The sequence below is a fragment of the Copadichromis virginalis genome, linkage group LG3 (genome assembly GCF_057382275.1).
Source record: "Copadichromis virginalis isolate Kocher_CV1m ecotype Utaka linkage group LG3, C_Virginalis_male_GT1.1, whole genome shotgun sequence".
NCBI lineage: Eukaryota > Metazoa > Chordata > Actinopteri > Cichliformes > Cichlidae > Copadichromis > Copadichromis virginalis.
In genome coordinates this window covers 52,719,662-52,734,687 of record NC_140620.1, presented here as the reverse complement: position 1 = coordinate 52,734,687, position 15,026 = coordinate 52,719,662, and the positions used below count along the sequence as shown (strand labels likewise).

The window sequence follows — 15,026 nt, the reverse complement described above, 5'->3', positions numbered from 1 at the left end:
ACAGAAAATTGAGCGATTTAGAAAGTGAAGCCATGTGCTGCTATGAACAGCAGCAAAACAGATTTTAGCCACCTGAGAAATACTGGTTTAAGTGCCTGCTAGAGTCAGAGCATTTTCAACACTTTGCCATCAGACAGGAAGAAGGCAAAGCCATGCGCTCCACTAGCTCCACTTCAAGCTTTTCATTTACTGTCCCCTTGATTGGTTAGTTCATCTATGATGCTGCTCCTTAACGAGTTATTCGCAGAAATCAACAAACTTGGTCGACTGCTGCATTTGTTCTACTTCAAAAAAAGTGTGGTTCTAATACTGGATCCTGGTTCCAAGCCACGTTGCGTTACAGAGCAGAGAAGGATAGCTCTGAAGCTTTGACCTTTCTGTTTGTGGAAAGGAGAAAAATTTGCTTAAGAGACTCAGTCATTTTGTATCTACTTATTTCCTTGCTTCCTTTCTGTCACTGGCTCCTTTCTCTTTTGGCGTGCAAGATAAAACAACAAATTAAATGCAAAATATATGATTAAGTACACTGACTTAAACAAAATCTTTGTTTGAGGCTGTTTACACAGCTTGCAAGATAAACTGAGGTCATCACAAATATTTGAAGTATTTAAATGGTGTCATCATTAAATTAGATTAGGTGATTATATTAAATCCCGGTGATCCTCGTGGGGAAAATGAGCTGTGGCAGCAGAGGAGTGCTGAGTTTAAAAATGAGAACAGATCAGATGGAGAATACTGAGGAAAATTACAACAAAGGAGCAACAAATGGGAAGGATGCAACTGATGAATAAAGATAAATTACAGTTCTGGGGGAAGACCAAGGCAGAAAACAGAAAACTACTTTTCTCATTTCTCTGAGCCGTTGCCTAAAAAACCCAGAACGTGCTTCATTTTCATGTCTTTCAAACAACTGTTGGAATTATTTACCGTGCATGTTGCAGAGCACATGACATCTACCACAGAGGCCAATGAAAGATTAATGCTGAGTAGCCACTGCAGTGATGTCGTGTATGTGAGCTTTTCTTATTTTACAAAAGGGAGAAGGACGGGAACAACTTTACACCCCTTGGTTACAATCCCGCTGGAGAATACTTCAGTCAACACTAATATAACCAAAGTATAAATATATTGTATACACTTCTGTAAACCATCTTGGTTGCCTAGTTGTGCAGTTGCTATTTTTCAACTGATTCTTCACATTAATGTAGTGCTTCCATCAACTGATCCTTTTTGCTTTTAGCCAGAAACTCATTCTGGACGATACAAATTGGTGTAAGCAGAACTCACAGCAGATGTTGTTGTAACCACAAACTGTACATAAAAGATGGACGTAGCAACCGTGCTCTCACTCAGTCGTTTCTGAACTCTAGTTTTTTGTTTTTATATTCAGTTAATGTGTTTTAGCTACAGTTTTCAGTTTGTAGGTTTTCCTTTCAGACACAGTTTATATTCATTTTTAATCCGTGTCTCTGTGTTTGATAAGATACAGGAACCAAAGCAAGTGGGTTTAGGCACAGAAACTGCTTTGTTGAGGTTCACATGTGCATATTGTGGTTTGGGGTTAAATGCACATATTAAAAACATGGTATGGATCCGTTCTGGCTGGACTCCAAATGTAAGTAGTTATCGTGAATTTCTGTGTATGTAGATGTCAACGCTTGCAGCTGATAGCAACAGATCCCACATTTATCACTGACTGATAGCATGTGATTGCAAACTTGATCTCATTGAATTGCACACTGATAGCAGAGTTACTGTCTAATTGCTGTATGGCTGTCAGTTGCCTTATGTTAAGCAGAGCTTCTATACTACTTACTATCAACTTACTACATTATGTTTTCTATATTGCCTTTTCTTAACTATTCATTAACTATTAGACACAGCCAGTTAAAATAACATTTGCTCATTTTTCATTGAACTTATTGTCTTTTAACTGAGACACCAATGTTTCATACCCAGTTATCAGATAACTCCAACTTCAGCTCCAAGGCAAATGTAAAACAAACCAACCACCAACAGGCATTACCTCCAAAAACAATGAAACTTTAAAGGATGCAGATAAATTAAACAACAACTGAGTATTTCTCCTTCTCCCACGTCGCACAGCAGTTTCCACTAGATGTTCATATTAAACTCTCTCTCTGAGACCACTTCCTAAAATTCCCCTATCTTTCAAGAAATTATGCAGGCTCCTAAAACACTAATGGTTGCATAACAGGATGTCAAGACTCCACTCTCCCTCCCTCCAGACCCCGAGGCCGGTGAGCACAAAACCTGCCTTGGGTCTTCTTCCCCATCTCTGTCTTTGGGGCTCACTTGTGCAGAACAATAGCAGAGCAGCTAGTTAAGGTGAGGGAGAGCAAAAAAAAAAAAAAAAATCCAACACCACTCCTTTGTCCTCCGTCTGTTCCCATCTCAGAGGGATTTTCTTAAACATTTTTTTCAACACTCTCTTTCCCTGTGGTTATTTCCCTTAGTGAAAATGGGTCACCTTTCTTTTTGTCAGGAGAATGCTTGGGTAAGTATAACCTCTGCATCTGTGTGTTTGGAGGTGTGTGTGTGTGTGTGTGTGTGTGTGTATTCAAGGTTTTTTATGATCGAGAAATGGTTCCAAGCCCTGGAAAAGTCATGCAAGGACCATTTTCTGGGTCTCATTAGGGGGGAAGGTATATTTCTTCAGGGACTTCCAGTGTAGCATGAAGATATCCAGTCTTTTATTTTTTTTTGGTCCATTTGCTGGTTATTGTTTATCAAACAGGTTAATTCAGGTAAATTCTAAAAATAATAATAAAACAAAATTAATAAAGAAATAATGAAGTCAATTATCAGATAAACTGATTCATTTAGACAAACCCCTCATGTGTCCCCCACACTGCTAGCAACCAAAGTCTGTTTGACAACTGACTACAAGTGATCAAACCACCTGATTATAAGTAGTCTGTAAACAAATGTTATTACAGTTACTTATAATTATAAGTAACTTACAGTTACTTATAATTGCATCTTTCAGCTGGTCTCTATTATTATGAATAATGATATTAATGTAGCATTAGCTTGCAAAGTCACCTAGCAAAACAGCTAGCTTGGTTTAGCTTTAAGTAAATGCTAATGTGCCAGTTCCTCTGACACTTGAGGTAGTCTCCAAAGCGTTCAATTTCCATATTAAAATGTCCAAATTCAGCCAACGATATAATATGTTTGTAGTTGTTTTTGTTTTAATATTAAAGTGCTAAACCTAAAATAAACTAAGTTAAAGTAAGTGAACTGGACCTCTTCACCATATTTGTGGTGTTTGACAAGAGATATCTGGCAATGAATATCACCTGCTGCATGTTACAGCTCATCCAATAATTTTGTGGTCCTATTTTTTTTCTTCTAGTATTTATTGAGCTGTTACTAATTAGCAGGCATCCATCTGCGCATTGCACCCATACTGTCTGTGGACATGGCTCACTTACCAAGTTTGCTTGTGGTTGTGGACAAGTTCTCATCCACATATTGTCACTCCTGACACCAAAAAGACAACATGCTAATGTTGAAGCTTCAAAATGAGTCCAGCGATCAATAGATAGTATCAATGAGGCTACATTCAACTTATCTATACATGCAAACATGAGGTAACAAACCTATTAACTAACTTTACTTAATATTATGTAATTTCTAGGCCAGGATGACTGTAAAGTAAGAACTGTCTTATGCTCAGTGCAGCTTGTGTTTGACAAAGTGAGAAGCTGCTAGAATTAAGGACAAACTGCTGTTCACATACTGTATGTGTGGCAGCACAGGGGGATGATTTATGTGTGTGCGCTCTTTCCAGGCTTGTTTTTGCATTGTTGCTCCTGACAGAAACCCTTTACCTCCCCTCCTCATTTCTGGCAGTATGTGCGCAGGCAGCGTTGGATGGACTTTGAAGTGAGCGCACCGATGCACTTCAAACAAGATCTCACACACTTTGCCATTTTGCCAAGAGGACGAAAAAACAGCTGGAAAAAAAAAAGAAAAGCTTTTCTCTGCATCCTGATAGAGTGCACTCGGATCACCTGTTATTCCAAATCTGTGGCTCTGCTGCTTCTGTCTTCACATCAATACGAAACCTCAGCGGGAGCGTCGTTTGTGCTTTTTCAAAAAATGGTGGCATACAAGTGCTGCTGTGACCGAGAGCAGGAAACTGTTTAATGTACAGATCTTTACAAGCGCTGCGCAGATTCAGACGTCTCCACCTGTGCCTCACTGACTGTGAGCAAAGCTGGTTATTTAGAAAAGTTGTGTGTATGGAGGGAGATTCATGTTTCACTGAAGTAATACACTGCTATCAGTCCACTATAATGGAAACTGGCACATAGATCAGCAGAACTGTGTTAATTATGCCTTAAAGAGTAGTCACCACATTCACATCTGGCAATCTGCAGACGCTAAAGAAAATATGTATTCCCCAAGTAGTTGGCAAGTGGTTGCTGGAAGACCAATTTTACCCGGTGACTGCCAGCGACCACTTGCAAATGGAGATTTTTCCCTAAAGCAGTCTCCAACCACTCTGTACTCCTGTGTGACTGAGGCCTAAGCTATCACATGTCACTCAGCAATTTAAGAAAAGCGATTGCAATTACAGATGACCTTGATAAGCCTGTAAACTTTGGGCATATATCTGTATTAGCTCTATCGGAGCAAACAAACATGGAATGACAGTGTGTTTGCTATTCATACCGAAGTGTAGAGGTAGCCCTCGCTGTTCATGGCAACGTAGAGCCCTGTCTTGGTGCTCTGGATGGCCACTATCCTGAGCCCCACAGGAATCAAGTTGAACTGCACTGCAAGACACAGAGAGGGAGGAGTGATGTTAGAGCAATCATTCTGTCTCTTAAACGTTCACAGTGCTTTCTCGTGGCATAAAAAGACAATTGCTTTCCAGCTGTCTCTTGTTTCACACTCCCTGTTGTACAGTTTATCTGTCAAAGGTGAGAAAAGCAAGTTTGTGAAAAAGGTAAAGAGAGAGGGCGGAAAGGATTTGGAGACAGAAATTTTGTGTTTACCTTTCTTGGGGTGAGAGTAAGAGTTCAATACGTTTAATGCTTGATATCGAGATACATTTGAGTGCCTTGTTTAGGACAGAGACCTGGCAAATTCCTTTGCTTTCTTTTATCTGTTCTTGAATACACCAGGTGTACATCAGAAAAACAGAACATTGCCCTACATGCCATAGGAATACTTTCATTTGCAATACACGAATCTATTATTGAACGTGGCAGTTACAATGAAGTAAATTCAGAAAAGAAAAAACATGCAGCTGTGAATTTTTTTTTTAATCAATGGGATTTCTGACAGTCATAATGATATTTTCACAGAGAACGTGTGCATGAACCCTAAACATTTTATTAGAAAAATCAGCATTAGCTCATTTTAATCAAAGCTCTGTAATCTTGCATCCCAAGGTGTGCCACACATTTTAAAGGCTGTATATAGCTTGAAAGTGAACCGGATTATTAAGTAATGCAGGTCATAGCTTAGGCTAAAAATGCGAGGAATGCAATCCCCCAAAAACTCATTAAGGGCATAAAGAATTTTCCATAGTTTGACATTTATAGTCTTTTAGTGAAGAGGTTAAGTGTGGTGGTGGTCGCCGGGCAGGCCTTTGGATTCTCCCTAAAATCTAGATTCATGCCACAGAGAGATAGAGACACAGCGAGAAGGAGAGAGAAGGTAGCTCAGCAGAGAGTTTTAAGAATAGCGTGCATTAGAAAGTGAATTCATTTTCTGCATCCCGACACACTAAACAGCACTTTGTAATGTAGTTTGCTGAATGTCCTCCTGTGAAACCTTGGATCTCCTACATGCATAGCTCTGCATAAGAGCTAACTTCAGCCTGGACACCAGAACAACAGTCACTGTTTCCTTCTCATTTTTGTTCCTGTAGATGCACAAGCTTTTCTGGTATGAATGTAGATCGTGTCTGAGTGTCTAAAAAAGTTTCTTATATGATGTGGCATGGTAAGCTGAACGGTACTGACAAAGCAGCCTGTGGCTGCCAGCTGCTCTGTGGTCACAGTGTCATGATGACCAAATGCTACTGAGATGATTAAAGCCCCTGAAGCACATGGATTGAGCCAAAAAAAATACACATGAGTTTTGAAAGATCAAACAAAACAATATAACTATGAAAAACACTTAAGCTCATAAAATCTACCAGATAAGTAGTGACCCATCTAGGATTAGGAGAACGTTACACCCAAATGCTTCTGTAGATAAACTATATGAGACTTCATTCAAAATGTAGCAACTTCTACTTTCTAATATGTCTGATTTATCAGGTTTCTAAAATAAAACTAACCTTCTACAATAACCCTAACTCTGGATAGGTCAGTAGTGACCTGATGGCATTCATATATTTTTTTATATATATATATATATATGAGGGTGGTATGGCTTACAAGGAGTCTCTCTTCCTTGACAGTCTGAAGTCATGTCACAGTAATGTGTAATGTGTGTCTTGTTTGAGTGTGGATAGAAATGTCACGTCTGTGTTCACACTGCTGGACAACAATGTCTTTCAGTTATTGAAATTCAACAATGTTTTTTAGTCAACAATGTCAGATACGACTACTCTGCTTCATTTCTGAGTTTTGCTAGAAAAAGAAATTACGCCACAGTAAAAATGACATTTTCATAGAACAGCTAGTAATATTACCATCACCCACCGACAGGAAACCAAAGGTTTTGTTGGTATAATCTACCAAATGGATACAGGTTGTATACATATTAACATCTCCTGTCTGCATCAATTACTGCTCACTCAGTTAAAGCCCATTTGGCCGTAAGAGTGTTTAGGCTGGGATTACTGTCTGGAAGCAACAACTTCTGAAGGCTCCCTTTGAAATCTGTCAGAAATTATGCTAATTGTGAACTCTCTGTGTGTGTCTGTTTATGTGAGTGTCCTTGTGTCTTCTTTCCTTTTTCTGTTTCCATGTTCTCCTCCTTATGTTTAATTCCATGCCTCCCCTGCCTGTCATGTTTATCCCATGTTTCCGTCATATCATGCCTCTCCTCTCGCTCTCTCGTGCTGTCTCGAATCATTGCTCTCTCGCTCTCTCCCTATGTGTTGTCTCCGTTAACTGTTCCTGCGTCCCCTTCGTTATCTCCTCCCGTTGCCTCCTTAATCCATCTAGCTTCCCTGACTGTTCTTTCCTCTCAGCAAAAAATGTCATGTTGTGAGTTAGTCTACGTCTTAGTGTTTCCTGTTTTATTCTGACAGTCTTGCGTTCCATGTTCGGTGTGTTTAGTTTTGCTTCTGCTGTCTCGTTGTGTCTAATTTGCCTCATGCATGTGTTTCCTGTTCCCTCGTCATTCCTCTTGTATTTAAGCCCCCTGTTTCCGTCTGTCCAGTGTCGCTTTCTCCCTCATTCCCTGCTGTTGTTCTGCCTGCCTGCCTGCTTAGTTCATGTGTATCCCAGTTTTTGTTTGTTCTTTTGGAGTCCAGCAATAAAGCTGAATTTTGAGTCGAGTTCTGCCTGCCGCACACAACAAACACGACCTCAGACGTTGTATAAAGATTGGAGAAATAGTACAGAACATTTTAATAACTGGGTTTTAGAGACTGGACTCATGCACCTACCAGCGTATTGTGTCTCACTTTTCTAGTTCTTACGCTAAGGAGAGGTGCTCATATTTTGTGTTTTAGAGTATCAGCTTCTACTTGCTGTTGTCTTGTGAAGCATTCCACCATCACATAGTTACCAGCAACTACTCATTTCTTTACACAATGTCTGTTACAATCAAGTTGATTTTGACTTTGGCAAAATTCCCATACTGCCATTAGTCCTAAAGGCCAAAGCAGACAACACTGCTAAGCTTTTCGTTTAAACTCTGGTCGAGAATATAAAAACTGAAGCATAATTGGGATGCAGTATGTGTGAGTGATTTCGTCTTCTTTTGGCAAATTGCAAGAGTGCATTATAAAGTCAGAGCCCAGTTGTCAAAGTGACAGATTTCTTACACGGATGAAAAATGAAGTCTAAGGAGCATGTTTTAGATTCATGAAGCCATTAGCCACTAATAGACAAATCAATTTCAAATCAAAAGTTCTGCCAACATAATGGATGGAAGTTAAGTTATCAGATGGTGTCAGAAAGTCAATGCTGGCCGTGATTAAAAACTAACAACTTGTCAGTATTATTTCTGATGAAGATTAAGCTCTGACCTCTTAAGAGTTAAGATTTTCTTTCTAGTACGGCAACTTGGAAAACAAAACACATTCCTTCTTTTTCGAGCAGCATTTATGCTCTTTAACTTTTTGTTGAGGAAAACTTAAAAACTTAGATTATATTCCAACTTTCCACAGAACAGTCACTGTAACGTACAGTTTTTACCACTTGCACTGAATATAAAGACAGCCCACCCTACTCTTTTTCTCTCTCTCTCTCTCTCTTTCCTTTCTCCATCTTCAGCATGTTGCTTCTATTTGCTCAATCGATTCCTGCATTTCAAAGAGTTGGTTTCGCAAATGAACAAGGTGTCACCAATGAGCATGGCTGGGATGACAAATAGAGCTGGGCACATGCACACACATTGCCTCCCACCTTCTTGTCACCCTCCTACTGCTTCTCACTTCCTAACAGTGCTAGGTGCACTGTTGTGGCGATAACTGCATGTTATCTATACACACAGGAAGAAAACCACCACAACACATGCAGGTGGACTACACTGTCCAAGATAATAAAGACAGAAATGAGCCGTAGTCCCTGCATGACAGTTTTACATTTTACAAACATAAAGATACAAAAACTTTATAGTTAGCATTTGTAGCTAGCACACAACCTACAGAAATAACTAGATGTTCTGTAAAAATACAGGATATTTTGAAGGGTTATAGCTGTGACAATATAAAAGTCATCAGTCTATGTCAACAGCTACAGCATAAGAGTTTTTGGCTAACATTAGCCTGTTTTGTTGGATTTGGAGATTAACGTCATGTAGCTAAGCAGCAAAAGTGTGATAGAAGTGTCAGTTCACATTGCTGACAATATTTTTTGTTCTACATGCAGAACAGGAACAAAGATGCTGTTAGCATGAAGCTTGTATCTTTCTCTAGCAAGATATCATGTGTATAATTATTAAGTGTTCTTTGAGTAACATTCATGATCTATGTTTTAATGGTAGTCAGGTGGGAAAAAATTTAAAAGACAAAAATATTTAGAATATTTTATAAGTGATAAAATCGATATATGAGATTGCAATTTCTGCTCACTCCCAGAATTATGAATCTAAAAAGTCAGACATTACTTCCTGTTACTTCAAAAGCTGCCTCTATGAAACACGAGATATTCTTTGGTAGCAGTCCAGCGGCTGGTTTGCACTTGCCTTGTTTTTGCTGATTCTTTTAATACTTTGACATCCTGGGAATAAGACAGGCTCAAAATTGATAGTAGCCATTAAAAATAATATTCTGCCCTCAACAAAATAACAAAGACATTTGTGTGTGCATGTCCCTGATATCATTATAAGCTGTATTTGGACAACACCAGTAGAAGGTCAAAACAATCAGGCTTTAGCTTTTGCTTCATTCCTTCTCTCACTCTCTTTTTTCCTGCTTTCACACTTCAGATTGTTTATTTCCTTCTTATCCTCCATCAAAAAGAGCTTTGCTAATCGCATGTATAACATAACTGTTTGCATGGATAGCGGAGGCATCCCATTTCATCCCTCTTCCTCTCCGTCGTTACATTTGAGTCGCTTCTAGTAGAACAGAGGACACTGCTAGATTAATCAAAAGTCTTTTGGGGGAGGGGAAAGAAGAAGAGGGGAAGGGAAATGAAGGGGAGGCCGTTGCCAAATCAATCCCACAGTCAATTTGAGGCTTGAGATCATCTACACAATAAATAAACAAGGAGAAAGTAGAGATGGGAAGAGGAAAGGGAGGGGCGGCTCAGCACTGGGAAGCAGGACATAGAGTTAAGCTGTAAGGAGGGCCTCTGCAGGCCTGCACTCTGCGCTGCTGCTCTGCAGTGTTGCATTGTGCAGCACAGTTGGTCTCTACAGGAATGAGAAGAGGATTACAGTCATCTTTGAGAAGTCACACAGAGTTTAACTTATGGACAGCTGCGCTTCATTTAGTTTCCAGTCTCAGTGAAGCTGGTTGGATAAGAGCACTGTCACGAGATGCTGATGCATCTAAAACTGACTCATTCCAAGGTTATGTCTAAACTATTTCTTACTTATGTTGAACAGACTAAAGAATGCATAAACGGTAACAGGGCTTACAGAGAAGCTGAGCTACTGTGAACGAGTTATGTTCTTGCATTTGAGTTTCCTACACTATTAAGATTATAATGTTCCTGCACATGTTCCACTCATACCCTTCAGTTATGAGTTATGTCGATGGTCACTGAGTAAATCGAGGGAATTACAGATACAGTATAAGTTTTCGTCAGTGATGACACACAATGTGAGCTCAAATCATTCATGCATCTCAAATACTGTAAGTCGTCCAGACTGTTCCATAACTAGGCTAAAATCCTATAGGCTCATTCAAGCAAACATATAAATGAACTTGCTGTTAGCATGCAAGATAAAACTAGATTAAATGATTTGTCTTCAGCAGTAAGTAATTCTCAATATTTTCACCCATCTGTTGCTTTCTAACATTCCCCTTTTCACCTCACATCTGTCTTTACTATTTGCAGTTATTTAAAGTTCCCTGCTCCTTAAAAATGTGCCACACATAGATGTTTGACCTTCTCTGTGTCTATAGATATTGATTTTGTGACATCACCACTGGTTGAGAAGCCAGTCACGGCTCAGTATATGATTTGGATTGGTGTAATGTGGTATACATACGCTCAGATGCAACTTTTCGGTGATGTAGGTGACATCTAAAGTTCAGCAGTTAGAAGTTTTCACATGAATAGCTTTTGCATATGGTGCTAGATTTTCCAGAGGGCAGGCATTTTAAACTGAAGGAGGTTTTAAGTAGAATCATTCAATTTACCAGTGCTATAAGAGATAAGCGCAGATAAGTAACTAAATTAACCCAATTATCTTGGCTATACAATATTTTCTAAACAAAATACTCAGTTTTACTCTGATTTTAGATTATTGTAGCTTCTTTTCTTTACAGTGTTACCACTGTAGAGCAAGAGGATCACAGAGACACACTGCTGCCTGCCTATAGCTTTTGTCCATTTGCTATGCTACCTATTGTAATAGTCGGAATTGTGTGGTGTCTCCTTGGGAAAACTAGTTTAGTGTTTGGTGATGTCGCAGGTGTGCACCACTGCTAACTGTGGAGTGTGAGAGAAACGTTCTTGCACATGGACGCATGGACCTCATATTTTTAACTCCCTAACTCAAAGTAATGTTACGGGTTGTATGAATACTGCTCGCTTCATGTATGATAAGCCAGCAGCCGTTCAAACGGGCCTTGTAAGGCCGGTGGAGAGTGTGTTTATTAAAGGACAAGCAAAAGGACAAGCACGGTGGAATTCCCAGTACCAGTGTGGTCGTGAGGAGGAGTCACAGAGGAGCTGAAGGTTCTCCCCACTCACAACAAGTGAGAACCGGAATATAGCCTGGAATATTAATCCAGGTTCTATCTTGTTAAAACCGAGAGGTACAGCACAGAGCTACATAACCACTTGTGTTTACATTGACAGCTAAGAACCCACACTGAGCACAGGGGGAACATGCAAACTCGACATAAAAAGGACCCATGATGGTTTAATCCAAGTAGTAACCTCCTCAGCTGAAAGATGAAGCCAATGGTTACATGACAAGTCTGGAGTTCTTGGTTGGTTACACAATCGAGTCAGTTCCCAAAGGCTCTTATTTTAGGGATGAATCATCCCTAAAGTCTCTTTTTTTTCTCTCTTAAGATCATCCCCAGTCCTCTGATAAAGTTGAGGTCCAGGCCGCTGACAATTAGAAGCTCGTCAGATGGTAAAGCATTGCTGACCAAGAATTTCAGTGCTTTTCTGTTTATAATTCTGTCAGTTTTAACAAGATCTCCAACACCACTGGCTGAGATGCAGCCTGAAACCATGACACAGCCTCCACTGTGCTTTACAGTGGCGGTGGCTCTAGACGCTGAATTCCTCCGTACCTACTGACGTGGATTTGAACCAGAAATTTCATTTTAATTTTATTATTGACCGTAATCCTTTAACGTAACAAGTTTTAAAGGTAACGATATCTAGCAGTGGTAACCTACCACATTACAACTGGATATGTTAACATGACTTTAAATAACGTGTATTTTTGCTCAGCGTTAACGTCAAGCTGTGAACTCTAACGTATTCGTGAATAATTCCTTATTATCTGGAATGATCAAAAGTTAAGCTGCACTGAAAGCTACTGGATGATAGTCATGATCTTATTTAATTTACAACATTGTTTAATAACATTGTACTTAAATAATCAAAATCCCAACATAGTCGCAAGAATATGAAATGGAGTCTTTTCCCGACAGCCCACTGCACTGGGATCATTAATGTGACACTTGAACTAATAAAGCTACAGAAAAGTGGATTTGCATTGGCAACAAATGAAATAGCCTCTTTGCACGTTGTCATTTGTGTTGGAAAGAAATGAGCTTTAATGGCTCAAGAGCAGATTAAATGAGTTGCAGCTGAGCTTCACGCCTGATTTCCCCAGTGGTCGATGGCTCTGATGACAAGACAACTACTTTCACAGTCCTGTTATTTAACTTCCACCTCTTCCCTCTAGACCTTCCTCTCCATAACTGATTTCTCTGTGCCTTTATCTGTCTTCCTTTCACTTCCATCCATCTCTCTCCTCTCTTTCCCTGGTGTTTTTTTTGTCTTTTCAGCCCTCTTTGTCATGAATTAACGTCCCTTTTTCTTATCTTATTGTTTTTTTTTACACATCTCTCCATTTTTCTTCCTTATTTGTTCCCTTTCAGTTCCCCTGTTGCCTCTTGTCATTCTCCCCATCCTGTGAAACCAATGCTCTCCCATTCATCTTTGTCCTATTTTACCCTGCAGCCTCATCTGTCTGGCTCTTCATCGCTCTCTCTTCTTCTCTCTGCCTCGTATCCTCACTTCTTCTTGTTTGGTATTCTTCATGCTCTTCTTCTCATCCTTGTGAGCCCGCTCTGCTACTCTTTCCACCTTTCTCCTCATCTGTCAGATGGAGCTTTGGCTTTCAATATTCACATATTCCAAGGAGGAAATCCTTGGATGCTTCAGCTCTCACACAGAGCTGAGCTTCCCTCATCTGCCTTTCAAGCTTTTTGCCTCCCTGCCCTCTGCGCAGGAGCGTTATCGAGCACTGGGGGAAAGTTAAAGAAAAAAAGAACAGACTTGTTCCAGAGTGCAAAGCGGGATAAGTAAAATTTCCTTCCAACTGTGGGAGATGGTAATTACAGTGGATAAAAGCCTGGGAATCAAGTTCCTCCTCATGGCTTCCCGATGTACACGCTGAGAGTCAATAGCTTTCATCTATCTTTCTCTTGTGTCCATTTTTCTTCCATTTTCTCTGTGTCCATCAATCTGTCTCCTTCTGGGATTTTTGCTTTCTTCGTCCCCCAAAGGAAATCAAGATCAATCCCTCATGACCTATCCACAGAATTTATTCTCTCCCTTCTTTCTTTTAAGGTATTTTAAATCTTCCTTTGCTCTGTCACCTGTCTCAGATTTTTTTTACCAGTACTGACATCAGGTACATGTGACCTTTTGAAACACTTTCGAAATGGCCCGAGGCCATTTATAAAAACACAATGTAACTTAAATGTAGCCACAGTTGTTTGGCAGCAGTACAGTCAAACCACTCAAATTCCTGAAGAGGCACATTATTCAAGTTACAATTTTATCCATAACTTAAACACTGTTTACGTAGAAAGCAATTTGGTCATCACCCCTTGATTTGGATTTAGTCCTTAGCATCTTTGGACAAATTGGTAATCATCTGACATTTCCAGCACAGACACATGTCGGTTACCAGCATTCTTTGCTCCTTTGGTGGTACTTTCAGTTGGTCAGGAACAAATAAAACACTGGAAAAAGCCAAACAATAACATTTTTAAGTTATCTAAGTGAATTATATATCATGTTTAAACTGAGTAGCGAAAGACTGCAGGGGGCCTGAAAACTATGTGCCCGGGGTTCGGTGTTCTCGCTGGCTCTGGTGAACATTGACCTCCCGGTCAGCTATCTTAACAGACTTCTCCAAAAATGCCAGAGCACTTTTACAAATATGTGATGTTTTGATAAATCAAGCAGATATTTGAAGTTTACACAGCTACATTCTCACCTGAAAATAACTTAAGAGACCCAGAACGAGTCAAATTAAAAATAAGTAGCTGCCACAATTGTTTGAAACTGGAACTGGCTGATTCGCGCTATGAATTCTGGGATAGCTATGATACCGGGGAATGCTTCTTCTTCTTTGGCGTTTAATGGCAGCTGGCATCCTTGTAGATGCATTGCTGCCATCTTCTGTTTCAGTCCATTATTACACTCTTAAATCTTAGTACTTATTCCTGTGTCTTTCAGGATCTTACAGAGCTTCAAACGACGGTAACAGGGTTATTAATTAAGTCGTCGACAAAATCGTCGGCATAATCGTGACTACTCAACTAATTGTGGCAGCCCTACTAGACGTAGAATTATTTCCCATATCTTTACAACTTAGAAGAAAATTCTAATCATTACAGAAATAATTAAACTTTTTTTAATGGTCATCTCAACTAAATTCAGAGTCTCCATGAACTTTTCAAATGAATGGAAAGTTTAAAAACCCAAGAATCTGCGTTGCACTTAAACAAATGTTCAACCAACTATGAAGTGTAATTGATTTCTATTAAAGTGGCTAAAACATGTCAGAGCAACACACAGTACAGCAACTTCATTTCCATTGAAAAGATAAGTAAATCTTAAAGTTGCTCCTCTTCCCTCCCCTCTTTCCTCTCCCAGCTTTATTATATAACAGCCTGGAAGAGCCAAGAACAGGCAAGGAGAGAGGAGAGGAGGAGCAGAGGGGGGCAGCTCCTCTGACCTCCCACCAAAGGGGGGAGACACAGT

General features: G+C 39.7%; 1 protein-coding gene across 1 annotated transcript in view; it reads right to left on the bottom strand.

The window, feature by feature from the left end:
* Positions 1-15,026, bottom strand: part of fgf11a (fibroblast growth factor 11a) — a 116,862-nt gene that overhangs the window by 37,698 nt on the left and 64,138 nt on the right. Inside the window, exon 4 of the mRNA XM_085451644.1 lies at positions 4,705-4,808. Coding sequence (XP_085307770.1) covers positions 4,705-4,808 — 104 coding nt within the window. The remainder of the gene's footprint in view (positions 1-4,704; positions 4,809-15,026) is intronic.